Source organism: Natator depressus, chromosome 17 (genome assembly GCF_965152275.1).
Source record: "Natator depressus isolate rNatDep1 chromosome 17, rNatDep2.hap1, whole genome shotgun sequence".
In the NCBI taxonomy this organism is placed as follows: Eukaryota; Metazoa; Chordata; order Testudines; family Cheloniidae; genus Natator; species Natator depressus.
The window spans coordinates 4,163,548-4,181,912 of NC_134250.1; the positions used below are offsets into that span (position 1 = coordinate 4,163,548).

At 47.8% G+C, this 18,365-nt stretch overlaps 2 protein-coding genes across 2 annotated transcripts in view; one reads left to right on the top strand and one right to left on the bottom strand.

Moving 5' to 3' along the window:
* ALDH3A2 (aldehyde dehydrogenase 3 family member A2) lies at nt 1-13,888 on the top strand. Its single transcript, XM_074974738.1, has 10 exons — nt 1-161; nt 772-1,003; nt 1,116-1,201; nt 3,910-4,118; nt 5,699-5,816; nt 6,336-6,477; nt 8,180-8,346; nt 9,829-9,928; nt 10,539-10,774; nt 12,564-13,888. Exons 1-10 carry the CDS (start codon nt 105-107, stop codon nt 12,576-12,578), a joined length of 1,362 nt encoding a protein of 453 aa, XP_074830839.1. The 5' UTR covers nt 1-104; the 3' UTR covers nt 12,579-13,888.
* The window catches only part of LOC142000446 (multidrug and toxin extrusion protein 1-like), a 20,216-nt gene continuing 15,668 nt past the window's right edge, over nt 13,818-18,365 (bottom strand). The window contains exons 16-17 of the mRNA XM_074974736.1: nt 16,204-16,288; nt 13,818-15,201 (exon numbers count right to left, since the gene is read on the bottom strand). Coding sequence (XP_074830837.1) covers nt 14,981-15,201; nt 16,204-16,288 — 306 coding nt within the window. The 3' untranslated portion in view covers nt 13,818-14,980. The remainder of the gene's footprint in view (nt 15,202-16,203; nt 16,289-18,365) is intronic.

Here is an 18,365-nt window from a genome sequence, read left to right on the forward strand (position 1 = left end):
TGGACACGCCGGAGCAGACGGTGGCGCGCGCGCGGGCCGCGTTCCGCTCGGGCCGCTGCCGCCCGTGGGCCTTCCGGCTGCGGCAGCTGCGGGCCCTGGAGCGCATGGTGAAGGAGAAGGAGACGGAGATCGCCGCCGCCCTGCACGCGGATCTGCACAAGGTGCCCCGCCGATCGCCGACTCTCAGGGCCGGAAGGGCCCTCGGGCGGTCATCCCGTCCCACCCCCTGCTCGGAGCAGGGCCAGGCCCCCATGGGTGCCCCAGAGCCCTAAATGGCCCCCTCGAGGATTGAACCCCCAACCCTGGGTTTAGCAGGCCAGTGCTCAAACCACTGAGCGACCCTCCCCCCTGCCCGGGGGCGGGGGGTGCCAAGACCCCCGCGGTGCCCTCACGGGCTGGCTCCGGGTTCGGGGCTTAAAACCGCCCCTCCCCCCCCCCCAGGTGGGTCGGAGGTGGGTGAGCCGGGCCGGGGGTGGCTGTGGCCCCCGTGCTCCCTGCGGGCTCGGTCCAGCCTCCTCTTCCCCCTGGGCGATTTCAGGTCTGGGCCGCTGCCTGCGTCCCGGCTCAGGCTCTGAAGCCGGGGCTTGTCTGTTGTAGACGTGTGTCTTGTGGGGGCATCCCCCGCAGTCCGGCAGTATGTGCGTGCGCCAGCCGCCAGCCTCAGCTAATTAGATTTGCCATCATCCTGCCTCTTGCTGCGGGTATCTCTCCAGTAACGTGGCACCCCCTGCTCTGGCGCTCACTGACGGAGCACCCTGCTCTCTGTGACAGAGTGAATGCAATGCATACAGCTTCGAGATTATGGGCGTGTTGGGGGAGATCGCCCTGATGGTGGACAGGCTTCCTACGTGGGCCGCCCCGAAGCCTGTTTCGAAGAATATAATGACGCTGACGGATGAGGTCTACATCCACCATGAACCGCTGGGCGTGGTCCTGGTTATTGGGGCTTGGAACTACCCCTTTGTCTTGATTATGCAGCCTCTAATAGGGGCCATTGCAGCAGGTATGGTACAATCTTTGAGCCTTGTTTTGTTGGCCTTTCCTGTCATCCTTTCTCCCCTTAGTGTGTTACAGGCTCAAGCAGACAACACATTGTCTTGATTTTTGTCTCTTAGGAAATGCTGTAGTGATCAAACCTTCAGAGATAAGTGAAAATACAGCAAAGCTTGTAGCTGAGCTGATCCCACAGTACATTGACAAGGTCAGTAAAAGCCAACACTCCTGACAGTGCTGTTGTTTTTAGTTGTTACTCACTTGTCTTGTAGTGCCTGGGCCCTGCGCAGATACAAACTTTGTATCCGTATCTGATCCATGATCCGCAAACATGATCCGTGGATATCTGAGGATATTTGCAGGTCTCTAGACATAAAATTTAGATCCGCATCCATCCGTACACATTGTCCGCGGACAGAGTGGATATCCATGGATTTGCATGGCTCTGCCAATCCAAGTTCTATCTTGCTAGGTGCTATACAGGCATGTAACAAAGATGGTCTCTGCCCTAAAGAGTTTGCAGGTGGATACAGCAAACAGACAGGGTGGAAGGGGAGCACAGGCCAACAGTGAGACTATTATGAACAACAGGATCAACAGAGGGGAGTTTATGGAGGGATTAGAAGGAAAATAATGAGGTGGCTTTGCAGGTGTCCATGAGGAACTCATGCATGAGGGAATGTTCCAGGCAGTTAGTGTATTGTAAAGTCAAGCAGACTATTCGCCTTTCCGTTCGGTGTTCCGAACTGCCTCTGAAGGACAGGGTTCTCTGTGGGAACAAGTGTGGTATCATTCCTTTCAGGTCCTGCTTCTGTGTTAGAAATTAATAGGAGTTTTGCTATTGACTTCAGCAATGACAGGTTCAGGCCTCCTGAAGTTTGTCATGAATGGTAACCTGCTCTCGCCAAAAGTATCCAAACTCTGCAAGCCAGGATGCTGCAATTAGGATTATAGCACAAAGGGGATCCCAGCACTTTTGCATCCTGACAGCTATTGTGAAACCCTGCTCTGTTTAAATAGGATTATTTTGCAAGTTAACTCAGGCACTGGAGAAGGATAGCATTACTGTTTGGTAGCACCAGGGTTGGGGAAGCAGCAGTATTTCTAAAGTGAACAGCTGCTGCTTTAGTGCTAGTGACATTGAATCAAAATGTTGCAACGACTCTTAGTCTGCAGTCATAGCTACTTGGGTGTAGAAACCTGGCCGTTCCTGGCCATCTCTGGGGGGCTAGTGGGTCTCTGAGCGCTCTATGAGAGGATAAAGGCCAATCCACCTCTGGGCCCATATGTGTCCTACCAATCCCTCTTAGGGTGAGATTTGCTGCGCTGCTTGTGCTCCTCTTTAAGGCAGGTAAATGATTCTCATATCCTAGCCCTGACAGGACTTGTGGTGTTTGAGTGTTAAAATCTCACTGGGGATAGATGTAAAAAACTACCAATTTGATTGGCCCCAGCTAGGAAACTGCTTCAGCCTCATTTTGGTGGAGAGCTGCCTTGAGATCCCGAAACCTACTAGAGTTGGCACAATAGGATAAGTGAGGGGTGGGTCCCTGCAAGTGGTTCTGTATTGGGGGGGGAGAGTCAAGAGGTGGCTTGAATGCCAGACTTTTTGCAGACTTTCATTTCCCAACTCCTCTATTGTCTAGCTCTGTGCAGGGCTGGCAGGTGGATTGCCAAAAGGGAATTCCTTCTTCCCACAATATTAAACCAAACCAGAGTTTTCTATTCCTTTTGCAAGGGGAACTGTTAACCAGCTTCTCATTCAGCCTGGTTTTGTCTGCGACCCAGTTAACATGCTGCAATTCTTCCCCGACTGCTGCCACGGAGCATTTCATTATGTGTCCTTTCTTACAGACAGTTCAGGCTTCCCCTTCTTAGGAACACAGGACTAGCCACGTTGGATCTGACCCAAGGTCCACCTAGCTCTGTATCCCGTCTGACAGTGGCCAGCGCTAGATGCTTCCGGAGGTGCAAGAACCCTGCCAGAGGCAGATGTGTGCTAATCTTTCACCTACCTGAGGTCTCATTCTGGTCTCTAATAGTTAGAGATTTGCTTAAGCCCTGCAGCATGAGGTTTCCTACCTGCTGGTGGTGGTGGTTGTGAAGCACTAATGCCTGCTAGTAGCCGCACGTTTGACTCCATGTGTCTGCTATTTTGAAGAATGGGGATGGGATGGCACTCCCTGGCTAGAAGAGAACAGGCTCCGTCAGCTGGAACGCCGGGCAGTAACCACTTTAGTGTAGTCCATGCCTTGCTAAAGGAACTCTAGGTAGTGGGGTTATCAGCAGCAGAGGCTTAATTCTCCCCCTGCCCCAGGCAGCATTAGCAAGTCAGCCCTCTTTTTAATGAGCACCGCCAGATGGCCTGGGAGAGACAGTTGCAGTCTGTTGCAGGTATTTCCTGCGATGCTGCAGTCGTGCCTGTTTAGACAGTTGTCTAAAGATAATGAAGCCATGAAAGTAAACCAAACTTCCCATCATGCTGTGTTGTTGTGGTGTTTAATCCGATGACTTCTACTGACACATCAGTAAAAATGTCCAAGAGCTAAGAAGCAAATGCCATTTCCGTACCAAAAACCACTGCTGTTGGCTTTGATTCCATCTTGGCTTCTGTAACCTGGTGCTGGCAATAATTGCCTCCCAGGTGGCTGTAGCTTTGTTAAAGCAATTGGTGCTTTGCTTGAAGGAGCCAGACTCTGAATCTGGAGTTAACCACTCACATCAGGCCTGGGAGACATTTTGCAGTGTTGAGATTTCCAAGCAAACAGTCCAAACGGGATGGGGGCTGCATTTGCAATGAACTTGCCATGCAGCAACAGCAAAGTAACGATATCGTGTTACAGATCTCTTGACATTTATTGCACCAAAGTCAAGTCAGTTACACAAACGTCTTGCTATTTCTGTCTGCATTTGAAGGACCTGTACCCAGTTATTAATGGAGGGGTCAAGGAGACAACTGAGCTGCTAAAGGAGAGGTTTGATCACATCTTCTATACCGGGAGTTCCCAAGTGGGCAAAATTGTCATGGAAGCTGCTGCCAAGCATCTCACCCCTGTCACTCTTGAACTGGGTGGAAAAAGTCCATGTTATATTGATAAGGACTGCAATATTGAAATTGCCTGCAGGTGAGCTCATCCTCTAAAGGTTCAATTGCTGGGGGCGGGGTGAAGTCCATGAGGAATGTTTGTGGCTCACAGTGTTGGACACATGCCTCCCTGACTATGGTGGTGTCTTATGGCCGGGCTGTCCTTTCCTACACTGGTTTCTCTCTGTCTTGGGATATTGGTTGGCTCCCACTTGATCCCACTTCTGCATGTTTGAGTTTTAACAAATAGAAACTGAAAGATGAAACTTTTATTTTAGCATATTTGGCTCTGTTAATGTTTTTTAAAAGCTTTTATCTAATTAGTTTAAATAAATTAGATGTAGCAGTTTTCACAGTTGATTATACTTGACTGACCACATTGGGCGAGAGAGGAGACTTTAAAAGGTGAAAAATTAGCTTAATCTGCCCCCTCGTTATTTAAATAGACCCCAGTCTTGCAAGTTGCTCCATGTGCAATACTGGCAGGATCGAGGCCGTGGTTTTGGATTTTTGTTTGTATCATCCCATTCAGTTTCACAGCCATCCTGCAGAATCTAGAACAAAGGGCACATGTCCAGAGTCCCGCAGCAGCAATCTCAGAACGCTTCCCCAGACTGGTGTATGGCAGCTGCCGTGCCTTGATGGGACCCTGCTCTGTGAATTATTGAGCAGTACAAAACCAAATATTTAGAGAGGTCTGTTTTAAAATAGGAGGCAGCATTCTTTAAAGCAGCTGTTAGAGGCCTAATTCAGTAACTCCACTTACTATGGATGCTGGGGTATTAACATTTTTCTTGCAGCACAGCAAAAGAAAATGGCTCAGATTGAAAAGTTGTGGAGAAGCAGCATATTCTATTGTACGCTCATAACTCAGTTCTCCAGTTGCCTGAGCAGAGCTTGAGGATCTAGTATGGGGGCCCCAAGGCTTGTGTTAATTGTAAGAGCGCAGAGTTCTTTAACACAAGAAAATCATAGCATGGTACAAATGCTGTTTAATCTTGTAAAATGAGACTAAAACCTGTACTGTTCGTACAAACGTACTAACGGTCTTGCTAGGTAGAGACTTTGGAAGGCTGCAGCCTGTAGATATGACCGACTGATCGCCAATGCTGATGCAGAATGTTACAGAAAGATAGTTACTGTACCTTGTTCAAGGCTATTGCTCTAACTCTTGGCTATTTTTAATTAAAGCAGCAGACTGCAGAGTTCAGGTGCTCTTGAATTGCTGGAGTTTATGCTGCAGTTGATCCATTGCGTTTTAGCATCTGCATGCAGCATTGGCTTCAGAATCCCCTGTCAGCATCAGCTGGGGGGATCCTCTGACTCGTAATGGGGGTCCCAATGAGCTCGGTTTATCTAGATTTCAAAATTTATTTGCCGATCACTAGAAAACAGCATCATGGGGGTGTAATCTCTGGTAAGAAACATCCCTTATCTCCCCCAATGAGTCATCCTCCTGCAGGGAGGTGTGCTCCTGGGAGAAGCTGAACAGCAAGATAGTAATCACTTCAGAATGGTTCGGGGTGGGTGTGGTGCGTGGGTAGTGCCCCATGTAGAGATGGCTCCTCTTGTCAGTAAAACGCTAGTAAATGGAGATCAATCCTTTTCTTCCGTCCTTAGACGAGTAACTTGGGGGAAGTACTTGAACTGTGGGCAGACCTGCATTGCCCCCGATTACATCCTCTGTGACCAATCCATCCAGAACAAAATAGTGGAGAATATCAAGAAGACTCTCAAGGTAAGTGTTAAGTGACGCTTGCTTTGCAAATCTGCAGCTGCTTTCACGGTAATTGTAGCTGTGTGTGTTTTGCCCCCAGAGTTCCCGTAATTACGAACCTGTATTTCAGGCTCATGATGGTGTCAAGTGTGTGCTTTGGAATGTTTGTAAACAACTTAACAACTCCAAAGCCCTTGTCCTAGCAGTGCCAGGTCTGGGGACTTACTCTGTCAGATGGCCCGACTTGTGTTTCCTGGCATCCATTCAGTTTTCCCAAGCCTGTAGAGTTTCAGATCTGTGCTGTGCAAATGTAACTGGAAATCCATACCTGCAGAGAGCACACTAATACATTTCAAGGAGATGACAGACACTTCCGAGGCTGAGAAATGGCCTCATCTGAGTAATGACAGGATTTGCAGCCTTGCAGTAGTCCAGCTGATGTCTGTGCTGACCCTGGCCTAGGCGGGTAGGTGCCAGATTATTGATCAAACATGTCCAATTTTTAAACCCCACCCCCTTTTCTTTTTTCTTTTTTTACAGGAATTCCATGGGGAAGATATAAAAAAATCTCCAGATTATGAAAGGATCATCAACAAGCACCACTTTAAAAGGCTCGTGACGCTGCTGGAAGGGCAGAAGATAGCTTACGGAGGAGAGACTGAGGAGGCTTCGTGTTTTATCGGTATTCCTTCTATATTTGCTTGGGACAACAGGGTGGCATATAGGTGTGACCATGATCCTTATGCCCAGCTAGTGTTCTCTCCTCTCTGAGCTGATGTGTAGTCAGACTTCTGGCTCATTTGGCCTGTGTTTAATCCAGTTGGTGCATAGGATTAAAATAAAAAGCAAACACATAGGAATATCTCCTCCTACTGCAGCCTAATGTTCCTACAGGAGAGGTGTTTCTGGCAGCTGTTTCAGTGTTTTGATATGGCTATTCATTCTCCTCAAGTCTAGTATGAACAAAACACTGGTGAATGGCAGAATAACAGACCAGCTTCGGTTTCCTCATTTTCAGGTCTCTTCCCCCTCACCCTTCGCCCCAAGCTTTCAGACTCCTATTAATCTGTACAAATCTCTTCTAAGTCACAGAGACTTGTGGTGCCAGTTTGGAAGTCACACCATGGTGCAAAGCCTCTGGTTGTGCTCAGGTGGTGCCCACACCACAGCCATGAGGTCTGCCTATTGCCTTCCCTTTTTAAAAGGAATAAAGCATGGGACTGGGATCCAGGAAACCTGGGTTTGTTCTCAGCTCTGCCACTGACTTCCTGTGTGACCTCGGGCAAGTCACTTGGCCTAACTGCTAATGATGCATACTGTAGCCTGGTCCTATAATAAATGCCAATTGGTACTCAGGTAAGGAGAGGAGTCCCCTAAGGTTCTTGCCCCAGGATCAGACACAACAGAGTCAAAACTGACGAGTTCAGTATCTTGTAGGGAACCCCAGGCTGTATGGGAAGGGCACTCACCTGGAGAGCAAAACACAACCTTACCACCTTTTATTAATACAATTAATAGAGACAAGAAAGCTCCAAACCACAGAAGCAAATAGCAATACCAGAGCATTAGAGAAATCTTAACGGTTATTTCTTGCCTAGCATATGCTCATACTTATATAGCCACACCCCTTTCTTGGAGATCTGGTGGTCAGAGACGAGACAAAGGACCAGCCCTGTCTCCGGCACGCAAAATGGGTCCGATGGTCCAGATCCCCAGTGCTTGAAGATAGGTGATAAAGGATTGAAAGCTGGAGGGCTAGCTGCCTTCTTCACGTGGGTTCTTGCTTATATAAGGCCTGGGAATCACCCTGAATGTTCATACAAACACTCTGCCTCCTCTGTCCATATCCAGCTTCCTCACCCTTATAATACTGGGGTGCCTTTCCCTGATAGGCTAGCATATTCATCCCTATTGCTAAAGCAAATTTGTGGTTAGATGTCTGCCAACAATGCTGTCCAAAAATATCCAAGCTTAGTATCAGTTCAGTATTCCTGCGGTTGCTTAGTCTTATGTCAACTTGTCTCATAAGCAAGCTATTCCCAGTTCCTCAAAATCTAGGGTGACCGTTGGCCACGTTATTTGTGCTAAAGGTCAGAGGCCTATGCTTCACTTACGCTAACTTGCTTAAGCCAGTGTCTTACAGGATGCCGGCCTGTAGGTTCCTTGCGTTACTGCTCGTGAAATAAGGCTAAGCTGGCCCTACGGGCTGCATACCCACCTTACTAGATCAACAAAACTGCATTTATTTTCTTTGAAAATTGAGATGGGGAAACTAGCTGTGCTTGACCATTGCTGAGCTAGATGCAGGAGAGCAGGTGGGGCTTCTTGAGCAGAGCATTTATTTCCCTATGTCCTAACTCGGTTTTCTCCCCTGTCTGTCGTAGCCCCGACTATACTCACTGATGTTAGCCCAGAATCCAGGATCATGAAAGAAGAGATTTTTGGCCCCCTCCTTCCCATCGTGACGATAAAGAGTGCAGATGAAGCCATTCAGTTCATAAATCAGCGGGAGAAGCCACTCGCCCTTTATTTATTTTCCAATGATAAAAAGGTAGGTCCTGGGCTGCACTGCGCAGTTGGACACACAACTCTGCCCTGTTTATTATAAACACAGCCAGGTTCATCCTTGGCACAGCTTCATTGAGTGCATTTGGCTTTCGCTCATGTTAAACCCCAGCTCTTGGGTCCAGTGGAATCAGATATTACCAAAGCTTCTGGAACTCTGGGGGCAGGAAGTAACTTAAATCAATCTGTTTTGCCCTCACACCCGGGTGGGAACACAACATAGATGAGTCATTTTGGCAGGCGGCTTCCCACCACTCCACTGCTCATCATAATAGGTCAGGGTGACCAGGCTCTCAAAGTTGGTCAGGCCTGTTCGTACACCACCAGCTGAGTGTTATGTAAGAATGTGTAGCTTGGCAACGTAGCAGAGACTGAAATACTAGCTCAGGTAAGGACACAGTCAGTAACAGAGGCTGGTAATCTTTCATTACAGTATTTGGCAAGTTGAGGCCTCCGGACTTGCAAAGACTGTAGCTAGTACAGATCTTGTACAGACCATTGAATCGGCTGTTGCTAGTGGGAACGTGATAAAGCCAAATACATTATAACCAAAAGGGAAAGGGGTGTGTGTGTGTCTGCCTAGGAAAGCTAACTCTAACCCAGCTGCTGGTGCAGTTCCACGGAGGGCAGTGGGGTTGTACTCGTATAGCTAAGAGAATTTGTTGTCTTGAATCTGAACTCCTAGTTCTAAAACAGGAAAGAACTCTCTTAATGCAGAGTATTAAGACTCTGTACAAAGGGTAGCTCCTCCTGGAAAAGACAGTTATCAGGCATCTCAAAGTCTGAGCATGGAAGGATCTTGTGCAGTCAGCACCAACTTCTTCATTGTGACACTTGGCCCTAGTTAGCCTGCTTGCCAGCCCTTGGAATACAGCTGCTAATTCAGCACTCTAAGATTTTATTACATTTATAGCCATATAAAACCTGCATCCTTTATGGGTGACTTCTTAGGGCATTTCCCTAGTTGGCCAGTCTCTGGGTTCTCTCAGGGGAACTTTTCAATCCTTCCTTAGTCAGGGCTGACGAATTAGCAGCTGAATTGCAGAGCTGTGTGATGTAACCCTGATCATGCACCCGTTCTCAGCTTTTGATTCTCACTGCATTTAGCTTTGAAATATTAGTCCCTTTAAACATTTCTAAAACTTGACTCTGTAGTGGTGATCTTAAAACGTTCATCACAATGCTGTAATCTGACAAGATGCCAAGGAAAGTGTTGGCTGCTACATGACCACTACATGGTGCTGTTTTGGAGACTTCCAGCTCAAAAATTTTTGCCCACGAAATGTGGCTGGAGAAACAGAACATTTCTGAAGCCACAGGTAGTAAACTTGATGGGCGGGTTCCCATCATCCCTAAATTTCTTTGTCAAGATAGTTTCTATCACAGTGTTGATCATCCATCTAAAACTTTATACTGAACGCAGCCGGTAGGTTATCTGGTATTGTGTCGTCTCTTTGTGTTTTATTAGTTGATCAAAAGGATGATATCGGAGACCTCCAGCGGAGGCGTCACTGCAAATGATGTCATTATGCACTACACTCTCCCGGACCTGCCCTTCGGTGGAGTCGGTGAGTTACAGGAACTTTGTGTAATAAACCATGAGTGTGCTGTGCAGAGCTGATCTCTGTATCTTAGCCACTGGTTCTTTCCAGTGATCTCGTGATGGATCAGAGCCTTGGAGTTCTGTACAGCAGGTGGCCCCTAGTCCTTCTTAAAAAATAAATAGACAGCAGGTTCCCATAGAAAGGTGCTGGCTTGAATTCCCCCCGTTTATCCTCAGAACAGGTAGACACACACCCATAGGCAGCTTCCAGCGCATACACCTGCACTGCACCAACGTTCCTCCACCCTGGCCTGGAATGACCTCTTCTGTGGATGAGCTGCTAACTCAGTTTCCAGAGTCCTTGGTCTCTCTGCTGAGAATGCCATCAAGGGGTCCTGTTGTGATGTGGACACCTGTCCTCTGGAAACGGGACTTAGACCCACCAAAGGTTTGATGGGGGGCAGGTTACTGAAGAGGAGCTGGGTTTTGAAAGGAACTTGTCTAGTGAATTCCCACCTATGGTGCACATTCTGTGCCTTTGTTTTCATGTGGCACACTGCTAGCCTGGATGTGCCTAACTGATTAACTTGCCCAACCAACTGCATGCTAACTAGTGTGTGTGTTGACACATTCAGGGAACAGTGGAATGGGCAACTACCACGGCAGACACAGCTTTGAGACCTTCTCCCATCGCCGCTCCTGCTTAATTAAGTCTCTGACGATGGAAAGTATGAACAAAATCCGGTACCCGCCAAACAGTCAGAGGAAGCTGAACTGGGCAAAGTTCTTCTTCTTGAAGCGATTTAAAAAAGGCCGACTGGGGCTCATTGCCCTGGCCCTGCTGGGAGCCATTCTGGCTGCGGTGATAAAGGTGAGCTTTGGGGCTCTGTTTTTCTGTACCATTGTGTGTTTTAAATGAGGGTTTATTTCTGAGCCCATTTAGCACCAGGAGGTCCCACTTCCCAGCCTTGCTCCTCTCCTAGAAGCTGGTCTACTGTAACTTTTGAGCTGAGATCTGTGTGAAAGCAGGGCCAGCCAGAAGCACTCAAATCTGCTTCTCTCTCACTTATGCTAGCAGGATCCAGACGGGTAACAGGGCTGAGCTGATTCTTGGGTAAGCCCTCTGAGTCTGCTAGGCCATTATTGCTCTAATTTGATGGGTAATGTGTGAGAAACTGAGCCCTCCTCCTGAAGAACAGGGGTTGGGACATGGCTGGTTGGGATCTGCAAGGGCTGCATGAGCTGCTTCCACAACTCTTTAGGCATTAGAGCTTTCTTTGGGAGTAGGTTGGCTACCTGGCTAACGAACTGAATATGTAGCATTTGCAGCTGCGCATTACTTACAGGGATACTGTGGCAGGACTGGGCTGAGAGGGGAAGGTTGGCTCTTGGCTCTGCTGCAGACACCCCCTCTGGATGTGGGGATACTTCCCTGCCTCCCAGAGGTGCTGTTGAGCTCTGGAGAGGGGGAGCAGGGCTGTCTGGATGGCATGAAACTCTTTCAGTTTGGAGCAGGTGGAGGATTCAAGACGGTCCATTGTGAAAAATGTCTTAAAATTCCAAATGAACAACCTCCAGTAATGCAGCAAACCAGGCCGTACATGCTGCCTTGGGGAAGTGAGGGTAACCAGGGGCTGCGTGTGCTGTCATGCCACACAGCATACATGTCAACTCTAACTTGTGAATCTTTCCTGCCACAGCATGGGTGGACTTGGGGACAGAAGGGAATGGTAATTGTAGATCAGCATGTCAGTAAAGACTGGTTGAATTGCAATCGCCATTGGGGATCACATCCACTGTCCCTCTAGTGCAATATCCTGTCTGACAGTGGCCAGCCAGAGGTGCAAGATCCCCACATCAGGCAATTGCAGGCTAATCGTTGCCCACCATTAGGTCTCCACTCGTCAGAGATTGGCTTGATGAGCCCTGAAACACACAGTTTTCTGTCCCTTCCCGAATTCTTTGTTACCATGCACTATGGGATGAGTTCCCTCTTAAACTATTGTGCCAGTCTTGTGACTAACTCTCTTTAAAATAAGGCCTTGTTCTGCCATCTCCCCACACCTCATTACGTGCCTTCTCAGTGAAGAGGGTGACTAGAGGCATTTTTAAAAGCATTGGGGTTTTCCCAAAATCAGTGACCTGTGCTGAAGAGAACAGCCCTGTGCGGTGCCTTGGCAGTGCAGACACTGTGCTGGCTCAGTCATTGCTGAGGAGCAGCAGGTTTCAAAGCCCTGCTAGTCCTGCTGAAGCAAGATAGGACTTTCCTTGTGTGGCATATTACAGACCCCGCTTGTAGAGGGGGGAATCTTTCAGAGTGGCGGATCTGGGTACAGCCTGGAGTGATGCAGGCTTTGCTTCCGTCCATCACTTTGACTCTTTACCCTTACAGCCTGGTCACATGGGGGTTGTGAAGGGATGATTCTTCTCTTGCATGCAGCATCTAGGCTGTGGATTCTATACAGTACTCGAAGTAAGAGTCAAAAGGGGCATGATAATAGGGAATAAGAGAATGGCAAGTGGGCCAGGAAAAGCAGTGTCTATTGGATCTAGAGTCTGTTCAAGTGGGGAATGCGCACCCACCTTTGTTAATATCTAGGAGTTGGAATTTATTCCATCTCTTTGCTGAAGTTATACAATATCTTTCTTTGCCTTCACAGGTGGCCTACTCCTGAAGAAAAGAAGTGACCTGACCTGCTATAACCAAGCCGCAGTACTTGTATCCTGACCGCACACTTTATGTAATGACTTTTTTCTGCTTAAGAGTTTTACTTTTTTTCTATGAAATGTTAAGTGCACAAAACAATGAGAAGTAAAGTAAGAATGCACTAGCTAGTAACTGCTTGGGCTGGCACTTCATGTGATTTGAAAAGCCATGCGTCAATAAAGGGATTAATGCAGCAGTGGGCGTAAAGTATTGGTCATGCAACCAGCAGTGAGTTAGAAGAGAACTGCAAAGCAGGAAGCAGCAGCACCCGCCGCTGCTGCTCCATGCTGTATACAGACCACGTCAGAGGCGGTCTGCGTATGTCTTCTCAGGACTATCACCTTTGCTGGAGAACTAGAACTTGGGCTTACATTTCAGTCTGTGAGCCATCACAGTTCAGTTCCTCCAATGATTCTTCCAGAGTCCTCCAAAAAGAGGGAAGACCTGATCCACTTAATGTAAAGAGTAAAAGCCCAAAATAAAACAGAAGTAGCCTTTTTACATCTTAATGGGCAGAGACGTTTTCCTTTACAGTTCTTTCCTTTTCTGGTACCTTCCTAGGGTTGTAGTAACTATCTTCCACACCTCGTAATTAGTGTGGTATCTCTTCCTTTCTGGGGTGGTGGAGACAGAATTGGTCTTGAGTATTAGTAAAATCTGACTAAATGTACATTGAGGCTGCTGCTCACATTCTAACCCAGGACATGTGTCCTTAGAATCTCCCCCAGAAAAAAAAGATTGTCCACTCATTAGGCCTGTGATTTAATCTGACTGCACATTCAACTGGCTGCAGCTTCCAAAGTGAAGGACCTGCAACAGCTGCTAGAGGGTTGCAGGATCTCTCTCTCATAATGCTGCAGTCACCTGTGCTCCTATCTGCCAGGCTTGCATTCTGTCATTCAGGTGCAGTGTTTAGAGCATTAGGAATTAAGAGAACTCACTTGTGGCATATTTCCATTTGCTGCTGGAGAGAAACCAGAACATACTTCCAAGTGAAGTATACCTAATCCTAGGAAGGCATCAGTTAATTAACAGGGGACGTATTTCAGCTGAAGGGGACAATACTGGATAAACTTAAGCACTAGAAGAGGTTCCAGCTTTTTAAAACAAATATTTTTAAACAATAAGGAAAATAAACAACTTGATATACTATTAAATTTAACTAAAGAATTTATATTGAAAAATGATTTGCCTTTTGTTCAGTAGATATAAATGTATGATGTTTAGTTAAATATGTATATATTTTGAATGTACTAAATAAACACTGCCTGACAAACAAGAATGAATTGAGCTTTGTTGGTTCAGTAGAGGAGGCAATATAGATAAGTACTTGAGAGGGAGTCAGGAAACCAGGTTTATATGCAGTTCTGCCACCGATTCACTGTGTGATCCCAGGCAAGTCTCTTCACTTGACTTCCCCCATTTGTAAACTGGGAATATTTCCCCCCCAGAAAAAGGCCTTTGACCTCTTGGTGAACAGTGCTCTGAGTGGTAAGCTATTACAGATGTAAACCTTTCATGCTTCTGTCTGTCGTCAGTATAGCCTGGTGCTGTGGTGTACATGTCTACAGGTTAGGGAGGGAGCCAGCAAAACTATACCGGAAGCTTCATGCTAGAGCTACAAGTATTATGTGCCACCCACAGATAGGCAGTGAGGTAAGGAAGAATGAGATCTGCACATAGTGTTCCTGTGTCAAATGATTTGATGCTAATGCAAACTCCTTTGGAAAGCTGTTCCTTCAGCTCTCCCCCTATGGAGCCGTCCTTTAAGGCAGCAAGCATCTAAAGCAGGTACACCACTGTTGAGAGCGGAGATGGAGAATATGCTCTGAAGAGGTTCACAGCTAACTCGAGCTCAGTGACTGTCTTCTGCCATGGCAGCCAAACACGAATATGAATTTCAAACCAGAGGAGCTATTGCAATACCCTAATGGGCAGCTTGAGAGATTTATTCATCATTAAAGGCCATTGAATCACCATGCCAGCAGTCCTGTACACACACAAGCTGTCGCTGCTGCTAGCAGATTAAAAGCAATAGAAGTTCACTGTGGTGATAAGTTATCAGTGCTTGCAACTGAAAAGCTGTTGCAGGTAGAGAGGGCAGTCCTCCAAAGTATTTCCAGCCTATTCAGCCAGCTGTGGGATGAGATTCCCGTAGCAGCCTTTAGCCATTTCCAAGGACACCGTGTAGAGCAACTCATAGCGCTGGTCACCTCTAGTCTTCTGATAAAGTGGACTCTTTGCCCTTGCTGTGACAGCAGGACCTGTGGAGTGTTAGTCTTCTGTAGCTGGGTCCATGTTTCAGCTACCTAGTGAGCCAGGGGGTCTCCTTCCCTTTCTCCACACCCCTGGCTGGTCGCTGGCGTGACGCTAGTGAGGGGTAGTCATGGCCCTAATTAGCATGCCTACTGCGAGTACAGCAATAGCTGCAGTGACAGCCAGCCCACGCCGTATGATCAGCTGCTTCACAGACAGCATTTCACCAACCGTGGAAAGGGCAGGCGTGGCTTCCTGGAGCGTTAGCTGGTACGTCTGACCCTCGTTCTTAGTGATGCGCGTCAGAACGACGCCGTTCGGGGCTTCTGCTTCCACTGCAACACAACAAGGGGGGGTGGAGGGGCAGTGGTGCTGCAGGGCTGCTCAGGCTGCAGAACTGAGTTTGCAGCTGGCAGCACTAGGATAGCCAGCAGAGGCTTCACAAATTAAATTGAGCCCTGGCCCAATGCTGAAGAGTTCCTTGCCAACTCTCTCTGGGAGTACTGAACTTATACTACTTCACCACATGCTTGTTTTTCCTCTTGGGAAGGGGGGTGGGGGGGAACAAAGCCTTCTGCAGCCCTTACAACCCCGCTGATCCCCTCCTCTTCTGCTTTCTTTATGCCTCAATTCCCATGCTTATAGCTGGTGTTTTCCCCTCCTCTCCCAAGCTTGCAGGAAGAGCCCTGTGCCTGCCCTTCAGTGCAGGGTGCAAAGGAAAATAGAGCTGAGCAGACCAAGCGCTTATTAGAAGTAGGAGGGGTTTTGCGCACTCTGCTCTTTAAACCCCATTTATTGTTTTAAAATAAACTGGATTGCAGGCCAGCTGCCGACGGAACAGGCTCCACCCTCCCAGCTGCACGACGGGAGGCCCAACTCTGGGCTCAGCCTCCTGCGGCCTAGAAATTCCACTTGTTGAGCAGCCTAGATCTTCATGGGGTGAGAGACAGCAACTCTAGACCAGCAAGGGCGAGAGTCCACTCAGCCCAGAGCTGTGCGGCATAACACCCTTCGTTTCCCTGCAGGTATGTCAGGTTTCCACACTGGGACTCGAGGGTTCCTTTCCTAACACGAGCCCTAGTGTGGCTTGCACTGTAACTAGTGCAGAGCATGGTAACGCTTCTTTACATGTTATATAATCAATGCAATTAAACTCCACTTCCCCCAAACTGCTTAGGCACGTGCATACACACTGCCCAACACACTTGCCAAGAACGGTAGTGGTTTTAGTTAGCTACCCGCTGGCCAACACTTCAGTTACTCGGGTCATATATGTGCTACCTAAACATCTGCAGGTCACACAATTAGGCCATTAATAAATCAAACCTGTTCCCTACCAGAGGGGAGAGCCATCATGTATGAGATAGGAGCTGAGTTCAAATCCTCGCCAGCAAACTGTCTCACACCTGCCCGTTGCTGAGCCTAGGAACATAAACACACTGTACTCAGATGATCACTGTTGTATGCAGCAGGTCAGAAGGGAAAATATATTTCTCTTACAAAGCAAGTTTTACTATCACATTTCAGATATAGTTTGTCTCACAGGAGATATCACTGCCCAGCCATGAGATTTGTGTTACATGAATATGGAGCTTTTGCTGGCATGGAGGTTGTGACTAAAGAAAGAACCCCGAGAGCAATGACAGCCCAAAAAGTATCCAAGGGCTGAGAGGTTTAGGTTGTGTGTGTTTTGTGGATGAAGGGAAAGCAGTGGACGTGTTGTTCCTTGACTTTAGCAAAGCTTTTGACACTGTCTCCCACAGTATTCTTGTCAGCAAGTTAAAGAAGTATGGGCTGGATGAATGGACTATTAGGTGGATAGAAAGCTGGCTAGATTGTCGGGCTCAAAGGGTAGTGATCAATGGCTCCATGTCTAGTTAGCAGCCGGTATCAAGTGGAGTGCCCCAAGGGTAGGTCATGGGGCCGGTTTTGTTCAATATCTTCATAAATGATCTGGAGGATGGTATGGGTTGCACCCTCAGCAAGTTTGCAGATGCTACTAAACTGGGAGGAGAGGTAGATATGCTGCAGGGTAGGGATAGGATACAGAGGGACCTAGACAAATTGGAGGATTGGGCCAAAAGAAATCTGATGAGGTTCAACAAGGACAAGTGCAGAGTCCTGCACTTAGGACAGAAGAATCCCATGCACCGCTACAGACTAGGGACCAAATGGCTCGGCAGCAGTTCTCCAGAAAAGGACCTAGGGGTTACACTGGACGAGAAGCTGGATATGAGTCAACAGTGTGCCCTTGTTGCCAAGAAGACCAATGGCATTTTGGGATGTATAAGTAGGGGCATTGCCAGCAGATCGAGGGACGTGATCGTTCCCCTCTATTCGACACTGGTGAGGCCTCATCTGGAGTACTGTGTCCAGTTTTGGGCCCCACACTACAAGAAGGATGTGGAAAAATTGGAAAGAGTCCAGCGGAGGGCAACAAAAATGATTAGGGGACTGGAACACATGAGTTATGAGGAGAGGCTGAGGGAACTGGGGATGTTTAGTCTACGGAAAAGAAGAATGAGGGGGGATTTGATAGCTGCTTTCAACTACCTGAAAGGGGGTTCCAAAGAGGATGGCTCTAGACTGTTCTCAGTGGTTGAGCAGATGACAGAACAAGGAGTAATGGTCTCAAGTTGCAGTGGGGGAGATTTAGGTTGGATATTAAGAGAAACTTTTTCACTAGGAGGGTGGTGAAACACTGGAATGCGTTACCTAGGGAGGTGGTGGAATCTCCTTCCTTAGAAGTTTTTAAGGTCAGGCTTGACAAAGCCCTGGCTGGGATGATTTAATTGGCGATCGGTCCTGCTTTGAGCAGGGGGTTGGACTAGATGACCGCCTGAGGTCCCTTCCAACCCTGATATTCTATGATTCTATCCAGACTGGTTTGCTCTTGAGCTCTCTATCCAGGGTTGGCATTAAAACCCCGCAAGGACCCAATGAGTAATAGGTGACCTGAACTGCTTTTAACTATATATGAAAAACTAGCAGGAGCCCAAATCATTAATAGAATCGCTGGCTATACAAACCCCTTGCATTAAGCCAAAATAGCTAAAAATCAGTTTTCATGGTGCTGTCCAGCCTTCTCCTGCAACATAGAAGCACTCAGCAGTGTGGGGTCTGGCACCTTTTGCTGGGCTGTGTTCGCTCAGGCTTGCAGCAAAGATTACAGGAGCTCCGTGGAACTCAGAACAGGGCAGGGACGAGGCCTTCCTTCCCTTTCGCCTTTAACGCCATGGCCAGCTGGCTCCCTGCCATGGGAACAGGGCGACACCACTTGTGGCTAATGCTCAAAGAAGCGTGACTGGGAGGCCCCTAAAGGAGTAACTGATTATTGATTATTCAAGAGGGATAAATATGGTGACGAGTGTTAGCCAGGTCATTGTGATTTTTAACATGGATATGGCCAATATGGCGGCATAACGGCAGGAAACCTCACCCAATGTCTGCATTGGGCCCACTGCTGCTAAGTCATGGCTATTCAGGGACCCTAAGATGT